The sequence below is a fragment of the Zeus faber genome (genome assembly GCF_960531495.2).
Source record: "Zeus faber genome assembly, chromosome: 1".
Classification (NCBI taxonomy): domain Eukaryota; kingdom Metazoa; phylum Chordata; class Actinopteri; order Zeiformes; family Zeidae; genus Zeus; species Zeus faber.
In genome coordinates this window covers 41025641-41038904 of record NC_137193.1, presented here as the reverse complement: position 1 = coordinate 41038904, position 13264 = coordinate 41025641, and the positions used below count along the sequence as shown (strand labels likewise).

The window sequence follows — 13264 nt, the reverse complement described above, 5'->3', positions numbered from 1 at the left end:
ACTGTTTTTTCACTGTCAATGGAAACAACAATGAACTCAGCCGTCAAGGTATAGTTACCTTACGAGGAAAAGATGGTCCGTTTACTTTTCTGATAACTACATCACTGCATAACTCATCACTGTTGAGACAAGCTTAATATTTGGTTATTAGTGATGCTATGTACTAATCACAACTGTTACCCAAGAACTTACGTTAAATAATCTGCTGCCTCGGAAGAGGACGAGGGAATACTGGTGTTGTTGCACATTCCATTGAGATCTGAAAACATCAAACACCAAGTACCGCAGTTAGAAATCAGTGTTAGGGTTTCATTCAACAAACCTGCGCTGATTAAAAAGGAGTTACGCTGTTACAGGGTAATAAGCAGTGATCACATTTACACAATTTGACAGAGACAAGATGTTATATCTCATCTGGGTGTGATACAAACTCACAACCAAGGGTGTGTGTGTTACCTGTGCTTCTGTGTGGAATAATGCTGCTCTTCAGGTTCTCGGGGCTGGAACTAATTTCACAGGTACGTTTAGGCTCAGGCACATGCTCCTCCACCCCTTTCCTCTCCTTCGTCTTGTCCTTATCTTTGTGTTTTTTTGACTTTTTCTTGGACTTGCTGTGCACCAATGGACTCTTGTCCCGGGGCCCGTTAAGGCCCGTGTGTCCCGGGGACGAGGTGCCGGTACTGGGCACAGTGAGCACCGTGGGCCCTGAGAAGACAGGGGGCGGCGGCTGGCTGAGCCGCTCTGCCACCGCTGTTGCTTCCTGGGCCTCGCAGTCGCGCCCGTTATGGCTGGAGTCGTTGCTGACGTCGGACAGCGGGTCAAAGGGACGGGGGATGTCCAGCAGGGGGAGCTGCTGGGAGACTGATGGCACAACAGCATCAGACGCAGCACTCATCGCCGCCTCGGCCGCCTCCACCGCCGCCGCTGCCACCCCCACCTGCGCTGCGCCCGCCTCCCTCCCGTTCGTGGAGGAGGAGAGCTTGCCATTGATTGGCCCCGGTGCCGTCTTGCTGGCAAGGTGTGATATCCTGGGCTTTTTGTTGGCAAGCGGGTCGATGAAGTCCACAGCAGGCCGTTTCTGGTGGAAAAATGGCATTTATAAGCGCTCTACTTTAAACAGGGTTCAAAATCAGCATTATACACTAAAAAGTTAAAAACACTGAAAAAAATCACCTTGTATAAGTCTAGAGACCAGGCTCCTCAAACTGAAATGACCTGGCCAGGTTGTCGTCTCCTCAACTTCATTTAACATTTTTTTGTTTCCCTTTTACACTGCCCATAAGTGAATTGTCTAATAACTAAAATGTAATTATAACAATTAAATACTGAAATCTTTTTGATCATTTTCCATTTTAAGTCAAAATGTGTGGATTAATTAAGCATTGTGGTTTTATAATTAATTTGTGGGCCAGATTTAACAATATATTCAAAACATGTAGCGGGCCACATTTAATTGTCCTGCAGCCTGGTCCCGGGCCTTTGGGGGGCCCCCCGGCATAGACCAAGAAGTTCACAAAACAAGTCAGCATGAACAAAAATGAGAACAGAAGAGAAGTGAGCCCTGGGATGCATTCAGAACTTAAAGGGTCCAGGAAACTGTATTTGACACTACAAGGCAGCATAGGTGACTTAGCCGCACCGACAGGAAGATTTGCAGCTCTAAAATAACAGCCGGGACCAGCGCGGAATTCTGTCCTACCTGAACCACCCTTCACCAATCCCACCGTTCACACACCGCTGCGGCACTATGTAATAAACCAGCGTGGCTAGGAGAGAGCTGGTGTTATTGTTTGCTGTGTGTGTGTGTGAGGTAATACATGCTAAGGGATCCAACGGAAGAGAAGGGACATAAGGTATTTGAGGTGAGAACCCCACAGAGAGGAAGGAGCTATTATTACAATAGAGTGTCTCCTTGGCGTCCTACCTAATGGAAATGTAAACACCAGGGAATAAGACCAAAAAAAACAAACCTATCAAGTCCTGATAAGAAGAGGAGCAGGACGAGGGAAAGAAGGAAGGCTTTTCCACTTAAAAGTAAAACTGACAGAAAGCTTTTATTGGTAACTTGGCCAACAACTCACATCTAGCATTAGTGTGAAAGTTATTATAGCTATTGGGCAGGAACCCATGATTCGATTTTCGATATTCAAGATCATAATTTGATTCAAACAATTAAATCCAATATGAGATGGCTTACGATGCAATTATAGAGCGATATACTGAAATGTTATACATTTCCTACCAACTTTTCAGTGTACCATTTGACAAACGTTCATTTTTCAATGTATTTGTGAGTATGGTGGTATTTAAGTGGGAAATGGTTGCATAATTTGCAAGCATATTATAGATGTAAACAATTTTAAATTGTTTCAGAAAGAATATGATTGAATCATATTGGAGTAGATTAATACACCACAAGACACCACCACAACAACTTAGGGCATTACCAGCAAAGCAGAATACAGAGATCACAAACATATAACACAAAAAAGTAAAAACAGAAAACAATTTAGCCAGTGAGCAGAATACAGAGATCACAAACATATAACACAAAAAAGTAAAAACAGAAAACAATTTAGCCAGTGAGTTGGAAACAGAAGGTTGAGATGTTGGAGGAAGAAAGCAATGAGGTAGAGGGCATACAGGGATCTCACCTGAGATGGGGAGTTGCTGGGCAGCGGCTCTTTGGGGGGGCTCACAGGGTTCTCCGGTGGTGGAGGTGCAGGGGTGTTCTGGGCCTGGCACAGTTTCCTAACAGCAACCACAAACACACATCAAGAATACAGGAATCCACGAGCGGTACACGTCATAGATACTTGAAGTCTGTAACATTATTAAGTCACTTGAAAGGATAACTGTGGTACTTCTAAACTTCATTTATCCATCATTGGTTGCCACTTCGGCATCACCCGGGTTGACCGCCCAATGGTCGTAAAATAAGGTTGAGGTTAAAATATCCCAGTGTTATCCTTGAAGTAACCTAATATACATATGACCTTAAACAGGTTCATCTGGTCCATATATTAAGATCATAGGTTTTGTGACTGTAGACTAGAGAAGAGTTGAATATCTTGTCAGTTTTTGGCGCGTGATCGCTAGTATCATGAGATTATACATGTGTGGTGGTGTGATGTTTTTGGACTTCCGCAACCTTTATCCACCTTCCTTTGAAGTTTACACAGCTGCCATCACTCATTCTGTATAAAAACATGTTTGTTTTTACTATGCTATACTAGTTCTCATAGCTGCTAAGCCTCAGAGTTTCCGTTAACCGGTAATTACCGGTTTTTGACTGGGAAAATCTGTTGAAGTCCTCAATGTCAAAATAAAATAGACTCCATCATTTCAATAAAAAAAAGTTCATTTCCGCATCAGGCAAGTTGCAAAGGAAAGTCAATAAGTTTGGACGATCCAAAGCTGACCTTTCACCTCTAACCAATCACGTTTGTCGATATAGAAATAAGCCCCAACCCCTCCCTCGTGGACAGGTTGCGCTTGTTAACACAGTACATAAAGAGATGAGACAGAGTGCAGCCTCCAGAACACATACATCCATAGGAGTTTTGTTTTATTTATTTTTTAATATTTAAGTTCCAAGCACCATTTTTTTCGAATGGAAACTCTGAGCTTTATATATAGGTTTTAAGCGATTTATCCAGTGCCAGAGAGGTTTGTAGTAGAAGTAGTTTGTGACTGCTCTCTGCTGCCGTAATATGGTGGCAACAATCAGGAGCACACACACACACACACACACACACACCAAGATCCATGACCGTGCACTACATTCTGTCCCCCCCCCCATTCTTTTAACACCACTCAGACTTACAGGTATTATGACGCACAACTCTGACCTGAATATGCTCTGACAAATCTGTCACACAAAAGCATGTGTGAGCTGCGGCCAAAACATATCAAACAACTTTGAGAAAAGATAAGAAACACAATTCACAACCAATCCTAATTTTGAAAAAAACAGACAAATACTAAGAATTCCAAAATCAAACAGGGCCAACAGCCATCCACTGACTGTGACCAGATTTTTATTTAATTTTCTTACATAGTCATTAGCAAACAAAAAAGTCTGAAGTGCATTTTTTTTTGTTTTATATTTACTTCAATGGGCTTTACTGAAATAAATGCAAACTCAGGGATGTTTGTTTTTCCATCCAAATAAAAGTCAGTTGGTTCAACCCCACTTTTCAAGATGATAGAAAAGTTAAAAGTTCCATAATATGGACAGTGCTGCTTCGACGACATACTTTGACAGTAGGTGGCAGTAAGACGCATTAAGTCTTGTCAATGCCCCGCCCCTAGTTAAAAATGGGGGAAGGGGTTTGGCACAAGAAGGCGATCAGGCAGTGAAAACTGAAAGCCAGACAGCCAGCTGAGCAGATAGTTGGACTTGGGGAGGGAGAGTTCACCTCGGGCTGGAGAGAAGCTGAGATGTCAACAATCAGCTAATCAATAGACAGGCAGGAGCTTGGTACGAGGAGCGAGGCGGCTGTAGGAGCGATAGTGAACCTTGGAGCAGCGCCCCCTCACACATGGAGCAGCATGTGCTGGAACACCGTTGCATCACAGGCCTTCTGATCGTTTACCTGCGGTTCTTGTGCGTGACTGACTGTTGTAGCTCAAATTCAAGAAAAGGAGGTGGAGAAGATGGAGGGGTGTGAGGTGGGCGGCAGTGCCTGTTAGTCAGTTGATAAAACTGACCAGCAAGGCTCAAAGTACAAAAAAGAGAAATATAGACGGAGGCACTAAACAGTTTGTGTGTGTTTACATGCAGATATGTAGGTACAAAATCAAGAGCACGCACAGGTGCACCAGGACACTAATGTGTAAAAACGTGCATGCACACAGGAATAAAAGAAAAAAGAAAACATTTGACCTGCCCTTAGCAGGCATCGCCACAGGAATGCCTATGCATATCACAGAATGTTAACTATTCCTGCATGACTGCATTGAAAACATTCAGAGCCCTTTCGGTAAACCCAAGGCGAGCGCTGAGCAGTGCTGCCTGGTCTATATTTAGCACGCTGGGAGCTGGCTTTTCCCCTTTCTGTCCCAGATCTTGAGAAACCATATTTTTCCACTGAGAGGGAGGCCAGCAGCGTGTACCGTCAACAAAGTAAGCACTCTAAACTAGATTCAGTGGAACACAGAAACCTTTCTGAGGAGAATACAGGTTTGGAAATGCAATGCTTAAATGTCAAATTTCTTAGATGAGATAGAACATAATTTACCACAAGAGGGATGATGTTATTTTGAATGACTATCTTCACAATGAAAAAACTCTTCTTCCAAAATAAATCTGAGTGATGTAGAAGTTTAGATGACAAGACGACTGGCAGGTCAGTGCTGGTATGTCACTGCTTTAATGGGAATATAGTAGGGATGTCAACATTGGCCAAAAATCACGCCAATATTCCTTCTGAAAATACAAAAGTGTGAATACGGGGGGGTTGCACACGGTTCTGCTACGCAGCTCCAATCAGAGCGATCTTTTCTCCAAACAGAGTAAATAAAAACAGTGTTTTTATTCTAGATGTATTTACCATGTTTCCTGCTGCTGCGGAGCAGATAGCAGATGGCTTCTGAAAAAACCCCAAAATATTCTGCCAGCTTTCTCACAGGCCAGTGGCAAATGCACCGCGGCCCAGCAAGGTCTACGGTTGAAAACCTCTGCACTTGAGGACATTCCAACTCTGTCGGTGATCGTCGGGCAGCTTTGGACCGTGTATCTCGGTTCAAGCTTGCGGTGAAACCTTTAAATCCAGACCCCTGCGAAATGTTAATCTGCTGCATATCTTTGCAGATAAAACGGGTCGCGATGAAAGCGGTCATTTGTGCATGATTTGGCTGCGCGTTAACGGAATTCCAGTGACGCCACTGGGTACTCCCCTAATTCACATGTTTGCGGACACAGGTACCTGAAAGCGACGGAAGGAGTAGCAGAGCACATGGAGCAGCGCACGGACAACGCTTATTCATTTGCTTACACAAAGAGGACGTGTACGTGGAAGTCTTCACGCAACATTAAAAAAAAAAATAATAATACATTTCTGCTAAAACACTGCATATTTTTTTCGAATGTCATTTTTTTTACAATTTAAATAGCATTCAAACAGCAAGCCATTGTTTGAGAGCCCTAGAATATTATATTATTATAGATTATAGAGAGCGCAAGTACAGTCCATTAAATATATGGGGGATTTATTTTGTGTGTCCGATAATTATTAGTTATTTCTAGGGCTTATTTCAACGACAGCTCTCCTTGATCGGGGTGCACAGAGGGCCGTGTTAACGTCCTGTTATTGAAACTCACACTGACTGACAAAAAAAAAAAAAGAAGAGAAAAAAAGTTTTTCACCATGGTAAGAAACGTCACGTACCGAACAAGGATTCTCTTCAGAAGCTGCTGGTCGCCTTCGGTGTAGCCCGGCCAGTCTTTCTGAATATCCTTAAACAAAGAGTCCTTCAATGTGAAGGTGTTGTCTCTGCCACTCAGGTTAGCCACCTGGAAGATACAAGAACGGCCACTGGTGAATTCAGATATTTACTGGTGCAAATGTGTGGGTGATAAGATGAGGGGAAATCCTCCAATCCGATTGCATATTAAATAATACATACTACCTATAGCTACAGTACACACACATGTCGTCCAGCATACTAGAGTATGTGAGGAAAAATAACTGGCTATTCAGACATACTTCCTCGTCGTGTGGCCATGCCAGTTCCTTTCATCACTTTGCGGGTTGATGACGACACTTAAATAGTACAACTCGCAGCTTTGGATTAAGTACTCCGCCATTGTTGGTTGTTGACAAAGCAAAGCAGTATTACATTTAATATTATAGGCAAGTATCACAATCCATTGGGGGATGCAATGGTCCCAGTCGTGTTCAGTCCACAGTATTGGCATAATATGTTTCACTGAATGTATGTCTTCCTGTTACTTTTTGATGCATACTGTGATTTAGAACATACAAAAACTTCTGACAATCATTTGCCGTACTAAATAGTATGCTGCAAATGATTGCGGACGCAGCGCATTTTTTTGTGTGGGGGAGTGGAGGTCACACCTGTTGCAGGTGGCTGTCTAGGGAGTCCTTGTCCGACTGCAAGAGGCCATCTTTCTGCAGCCTCAGGATGAGCTCAGGCTTCCTGTAGGGCTTGAGGGCCAGGATGTGCGTGAGGCGCTCTCGGAGCGGCCGCTGTTGTGCCGTGCTCTTCTTCAGCGTGTTGCTGGAGATGATGACAGGTCTTGAGGTCCTCCGTGAAGGAGCAATATCCGATAGGCCAGGAGCCGGTTTCCTGATTTGAACCTTCTTGCCTAGAACGCAGGAGAGTTGGGAAAAAAGAAAAAGGGAACCTGATTTTGGAGAATCTGAACATGCCTTGGCTTGTGAATGGACAAGTAGTAGATTCAACTACAATTGAAACAACTTCCTGCTTTACAGGAAGCTGTAGTCATGATAATGATGCATTGGAATGGTCGATGGAACCCAAAATGCATCAACCGTATGCATAATCCGATTATCAGTTGAAATGTACATTTAGATTTACAATTTGGAATTAGTTTTCTAAGATCGTCTGGAACTAAGTGCAAAATTGAAGAAAAATAACCAGAACCTGAAATATTAAAATCAAAAAGAGCTGCAGTAAATATTGAACCCAAAAGCCAAGACTGGTGATCAAAATACAAGTCGAAATTTACAGATGCAAATAAACAAATCTGTGGAATATCATCATGTGTTCTTAGGCATAATTATGTGTTACCATAACGTTGAGTTTGCTACAGTATATATTTTATGCTTGTTCCCCAATGATTTATATTATCACTTCAATAATGAGCTACTGACAAAAACTATAGTGAAATTGGTTTTAAGATAACACTTCCGTGGGGAAAATTCTGGATAACTAAAAAAGGAAAATGTTCATAGAAACCAGACATGCTCATCACACCCAACATTATTATTAAATTGTCCATTTTAAATATCAGTCCTCATAAACAATTCATACCCAGGTATTTTTCTGCTTAGTTTCGGATTACCTCCCACTGGGACTAAAAACATGATTTGGCTTCACAGAAAACAGTGACAAAACAACTGATGACTCACTGCTACGCAGTGAATAAACTAATACTGGTCTAATCTCCTGAATAGCTTTTGTTTCTAGGCAATGAGGCTGGGCTGATGTTGGTTTTAGCCCAAATGTAGCACGAAGTGTTTTATAACAAGTCTAGAAAAAAAACGTCTCCAGGTTTATGTGTTATGCTTACTGACTGCTCTTTATTTTTTCTTCTGTGAGGTTTGACATGGAATTAAAGGCCATCAGGGAACCAGGAGTAAAGCTAGCAAACACTAGGTGGGACCACGCAGGGAGTTTTGGTTTTTATACAGTAGGTGTGTGTATGTAGGTGCATCTGTATTTTGGTTTGTACTGTGTGAAAGTGTATCTCACAGTCGTTATGCTCAAAGGATGAAAGACCAACCACCACCAAATCTGTTGAGTTCTTAGTAGCAAATTAGGCATGTAGACAAGTGTGCTGGCTATCTGCCACACAGCTCCAAACCCAAACACCCTGTTTGGTCCAGTGTAAGCCTGCCCACTGGGAGAGCGAGGCGATGGATTCACACAGGCCATCTGGGTGCTCCAGATATTCAGTACAGTCAACAATATTTATCTCTTTCGGTGATCGATTAAGGTCGGGCTGTCATGACATTTGCGACTTGAAAAGGTGGGCATGACTAACATCAAGTCACTTTCAAAAACAGTTTCAGATGGATGATTAATTTTTGGAAGGTTTGGATAGAAATCCGCTAAGACAAAATACCCATAAAGCGTGTTTTTCCTGTTTTACCTCATGTATACCCTTTGTCTTTCTGTCACAAACTCAAGACTCAAGACTAGCAGTGGAAAAGTTTTCAGTGACAATTTGACGCAAGTGAAACAGATTTGGGCTGAAAAGCAAGGCGGCTGAAATCTGTATTTAGTCAATATGTGACTTTGAGAGAGGTTTAATGTATCATGCAGTCAGCTGCGCAGGTTAGGTTATCTATTCAAGGATGCATTATTTTTCAAACCATGTAGTTTGATTAAAGTTTTTATCGAAAGTAACAAAAAAATAACTACGAACAAAAAAGAAAACAAAGCATCAACTGCACATTTTGGCTTTTTTTCCAAAAAATAAAAAAATAGGAAGTATACATTGAGGAAAAAAATAAAATAAAACTCTGACCCCATGTCTAACATCAAAAGACATAAGAAACAATACGCTTGTATCACCCTTTGTTTGATAAAATTATATTGGAAAACTTTTTGGGGTTTTTCTTGTAAATCAAGTTTTCATATAAAACAAAATGGTTGACATTTATCCCTGCAAACAAAGAATCAACTACTATAGTCCCTAATTCTGGCACATGCCAGGTTTCTGGTGTGTAGCAGGGCTCCTTACCTACGTATCGCCCCCCAGGCTTAATGACGATGGCCCCCCTACTGCGAGTCTCCTCCTCAGCCTGGGCCATGCTCTGTCTGGCTTTCTGGTAGGAGTCATCGGTGGCACATACTGTGATCTTGTCCTGGATCCCACCCAGGCAGTCCAGCTGAATGCTCCCTTCACTGTGTCAAGGGAAGTGGAAGTTGAGGAGAAGGAGGGACATAACTGGAAAGAAAGGAAGCTACTGCCAGGGAATTCCAGATGGCTTCAGAGAAGAAGCTGCAGTGTGGGCTTTACAGCTATAGAGTGCAAGAAGTCACACTTTTATCTTAGAAAATACTTTTTGCGAAAATAAATCTGGTTTGAAAAGATGCTAAAGCCCTGCAGTAAATATATCTGATGAAAGGAGTCGAGTACCAACGTAAACCTTTGGTAAGAACACACCACTGAGCTGCACCATTCCTGCCCAACGAGTCCAGCACACATCAATGACAGACTATGAGGGGAACACCATTTATTTATGCATTCATTCATTTTCCCCATCCAACTGTGGATTCCCAGATTATGAATCACTCTTCCATCAAATCCCATCCTTTCCTGACTCTCCTCGCACTCTTTGATACCCCTCCACTTTGATGAGGGCTTGGCAGAAGATGAGATGGAGCTGGCAGCCGTTCTTTGTGGCTGAGCTCTGTTGTTGGGTTGAGCATGGAATTAGAGGCTTGTTAGGTTCCAGACAGAGACGTGGATGAACTCCAATTGACCTCTTATTGGAAATATTTTCAGGAAAGAGGGTGACAGAAACCATAAGAGTCAAAGGAGGAGAAACCTCTTCTTAATCTTCCTCATGTCTCGTTTCAAGTCTCTATTCTGTCAACACAAACATCTGCTCCCATTCAGTTAACGCAGTCAGCATTGATTCTTTAAAAAGTGGCCAAAAATGTGCATAAAGATCTTCAGCGTCCGAGCTCTTTTGGCTCCCATTTGAAGTCTTCGTTCTGTGTTATCAGGAGTGTCTCTGAAGCATCTCACAGAGACGTTGTCTTATTTCACATTCGTTCCCAACAGTTTTTAACAAATAACCATCCAACCAGCCTCCATCATCAAGGTGAGTTGAATTCTAAGTAAAGGGAATTGCATGTGGTAGATAGAGTAGCCGGTATTTATTAATGCATTTGTGTGTGTGTGTGTGTGTGTGTGTGTGTGTCTCTTCACCTGGTGATGAACTGCTGGATGCAGTCAAAGCTCCCTTGGGGATTATCTCTACCCACATTGGACAGATAGAAAGTAAAAGTTCGCAGCTCATTTGGATTTTCTGGTCGCGGTATTGAGATTTTCTGTTGAAATAAAAACACAATCATACAAAAACATCTTGATCAGAATAAGTTCATTTCCCCAGGTACATTTACATAAAGTATACTTGGAATTCAGATGTGCCAACCTTGGGGAAAAAAAAATTTGAGTACCACAATAGTGTAACAGAGTCTCCGTGGCGTTTGAGCTACTGCAGCTAAATGACTCCACCAGTTATTCACACCGTAGCCGTCTCGTAACGAGGCTCATCACATCGTATGTGAGCTACTACGGCTATATAACTATATACAGTATACAAATGTATCTCATTTGGATATACCACTTGAAATGCATCATCTTGTAAAGTTACCGAACATGTTGATGAATGAAATTTTCTAGGTTGATTCCGATTTAAGAAAAAAAAAAAAAAAAAAAAAAAAAAAAAAGAAATTGGACCTGCGGATTCCAATTTTGGCAGATTCTGATTTTCATTCAATTGTATGTTCGTAATAAAACAGACTAATAAATACATTTTACATTGTTGTCTTATCATTTTAATTATATATCCGTGATAGTTTAAATCAAATTTGGTCTCATTGGCTATATCTGCTGTACATCAATGACAAATACATTGCACGGTCTGATCACACTCACATGATAGGAAAGCTGCACACAGAGACTCTCACTGCAATTTTCAGTTACCACAATAATGACATTGCTGATTTTAACACTGTTTATTATTCACTATGGAACAAAAATAGAAAATGAAACTGTCAGAGTTCCAATAAAAAGGAACCAAATTTCAGTATAATACAACCTGTAACTCTCACTGAGATTTAGGACCCAACATATAACTAACATGGAAATGTCCAGTTCAAACTTCAAATGAAAGTCTAATTTTTAAGTGCAAATATACCTATATTTTATTTACATGGTACTTGCCATTCCAAAATAAATAGCAATCGTTGCAAAAAATAATAATAATAAAATTATATATTCTCACTCTTGTTCACTGGAACTCACCATGCATCAAACCAAGTGAATCAAATCGAACAACTTGTTTTACTGAGGGACTGGTCCAGAACCGAGTCTCAAAATAAGAGAGTCTAACTTTTCACCACGATTGGAGCTTGTTCACTATGAACAACCAGAGCAGATGCTCCACTGCAGTGAGAGGAATAAATACAGTCTGCACAATTTTGGAATATTATCAGGCGATAAAATATTTATCCAATAAACAGCTGTCATTTTCTTTCTTTCACTCTTTTTCCCCCCAGTGTCGGAACATATTTACAAGTACATGAGCACAGTATTGGCCGTGAAAATTTGACTGGGAAAGAATCTGAAAATATATCCGATCAAGCTGAAAAGCGGCTGAGAGATCAGTGCGTCTCTATTACCAACACTTTATATGATAACATTAGGTCACATTTTTGTGATTATTACCCCCCCCCCCCCCCCCCCATTTTACCTCAGCAATGCAGTGTCAGTGGATAATAAAGTTGCATATCAGTGGATGTTGAGTGAGTGAGAGAAGAGGGTGGAGAGGGGTTACAGAACCACAGGTCGAAGCATCTGGTCCAATCCGAGCGGTGTAGTTTAGATACTGAATAAATGTAGGGTATTTTTTTGTATTAATTGATTTCCGTAATCAAATAACAATTTTTATATATTTATATATATATTTATATATATATAGCGTAGTTTCAGCTGGCATTTTGTACCTGAGTATTTTGACCAAGAATTGTGTGGTTGGTACACAAAATGCGTGCAGGTTGGCAGGTGTGGGAATTTGTCTATTAATTAATTATTAATTAATTTGCTTTTCTCTAAAGACAATTAGCATAAAACATAAAATAAAATGCTCGACAGTTGGAAAAATGGAGTAAAATAATAAAATGTGAAAAAATAAAAAATAAAACATGAAGTAAAAATAAAATAAATAACCAAATACTGTACATACAAATAGCCAAAACATAGAAAACATAAAATAATCAGATATATAAAAATATACAAAAACATACAAAATGTGATGCACAGCTGTGCTATGCAAAGGAATTATTTTTATAGGTATATAGGGTTTAAATAACTAACCCTATAATATAAATTATTACTATGTATTAATTAGCTTTTACACTGATAATTTGTGTCATTATCAATAACATTATTAACCTGGCATATGTTAAATAAAATTAAAAACTTTTCATACATTCTGAGAAAATGAGAAGTAAACCAGAACTCTGTGTCCAATAATATTTCTCTCAAATATGTTTTGCAATATCAGCTAATCAAATGACAAATTGGTGGAAAAACACGAACTGGGCCTTGACAACGCTCGGTTTGCCTCCCTTTCCTGGCAACCCCAGCAGTGAAAACTTAACAAAATGGAGCCATTTAATATCTACTGCCTCGTTTACTTAAGCTTCACTTGCCATATTCACTAGACTAGTCTACAAACAGCCAAATGTCCCAATATGTGCCTCATTTTCCCTGAGTGTGAGACAGAAAAATGACCTGGGGGAAAAAAAAAAA

At 40.7% G+C, this 13264-nt stretch overlaps 1 protein-coding gene across 1 annotated transcript in view; it reads right to left on the bottom strand.

Moving 5' to 3' along the window:
* ell (elongation factor RNA polymerase II) overlaps positions 1-13264 on the bottom strand; it is a gene marked incomplete at its 5' end in the record, with an annotated part of 66424 nt that overhangs the window by 6041 nt on the left and 47119 nt on the right. The window contains 7 exons of the mRNA XM_080024529.1: positions 193-259; positions 457-1078; positions 2655-2751; positions 6393-6517; positions 7083-7333; positions 9458-9621; positions 10655-10776. Of these exons, the coding sequence (XP_079880655.1) occupies positions 193-259; positions 457-1078; positions 2655-2751; positions 6393-6517; positions 7083-7333; positions 9458-9621; positions 10655-10776 (1448 nt within the window). The remainder of the gene's footprint in view (positions 1-192; positions 260-456; positions 1079-2654; positions 2752-6392; positions 6518-7082; positions 7334-9457; positions 9622-10654; positions 10777-13264) is intronic.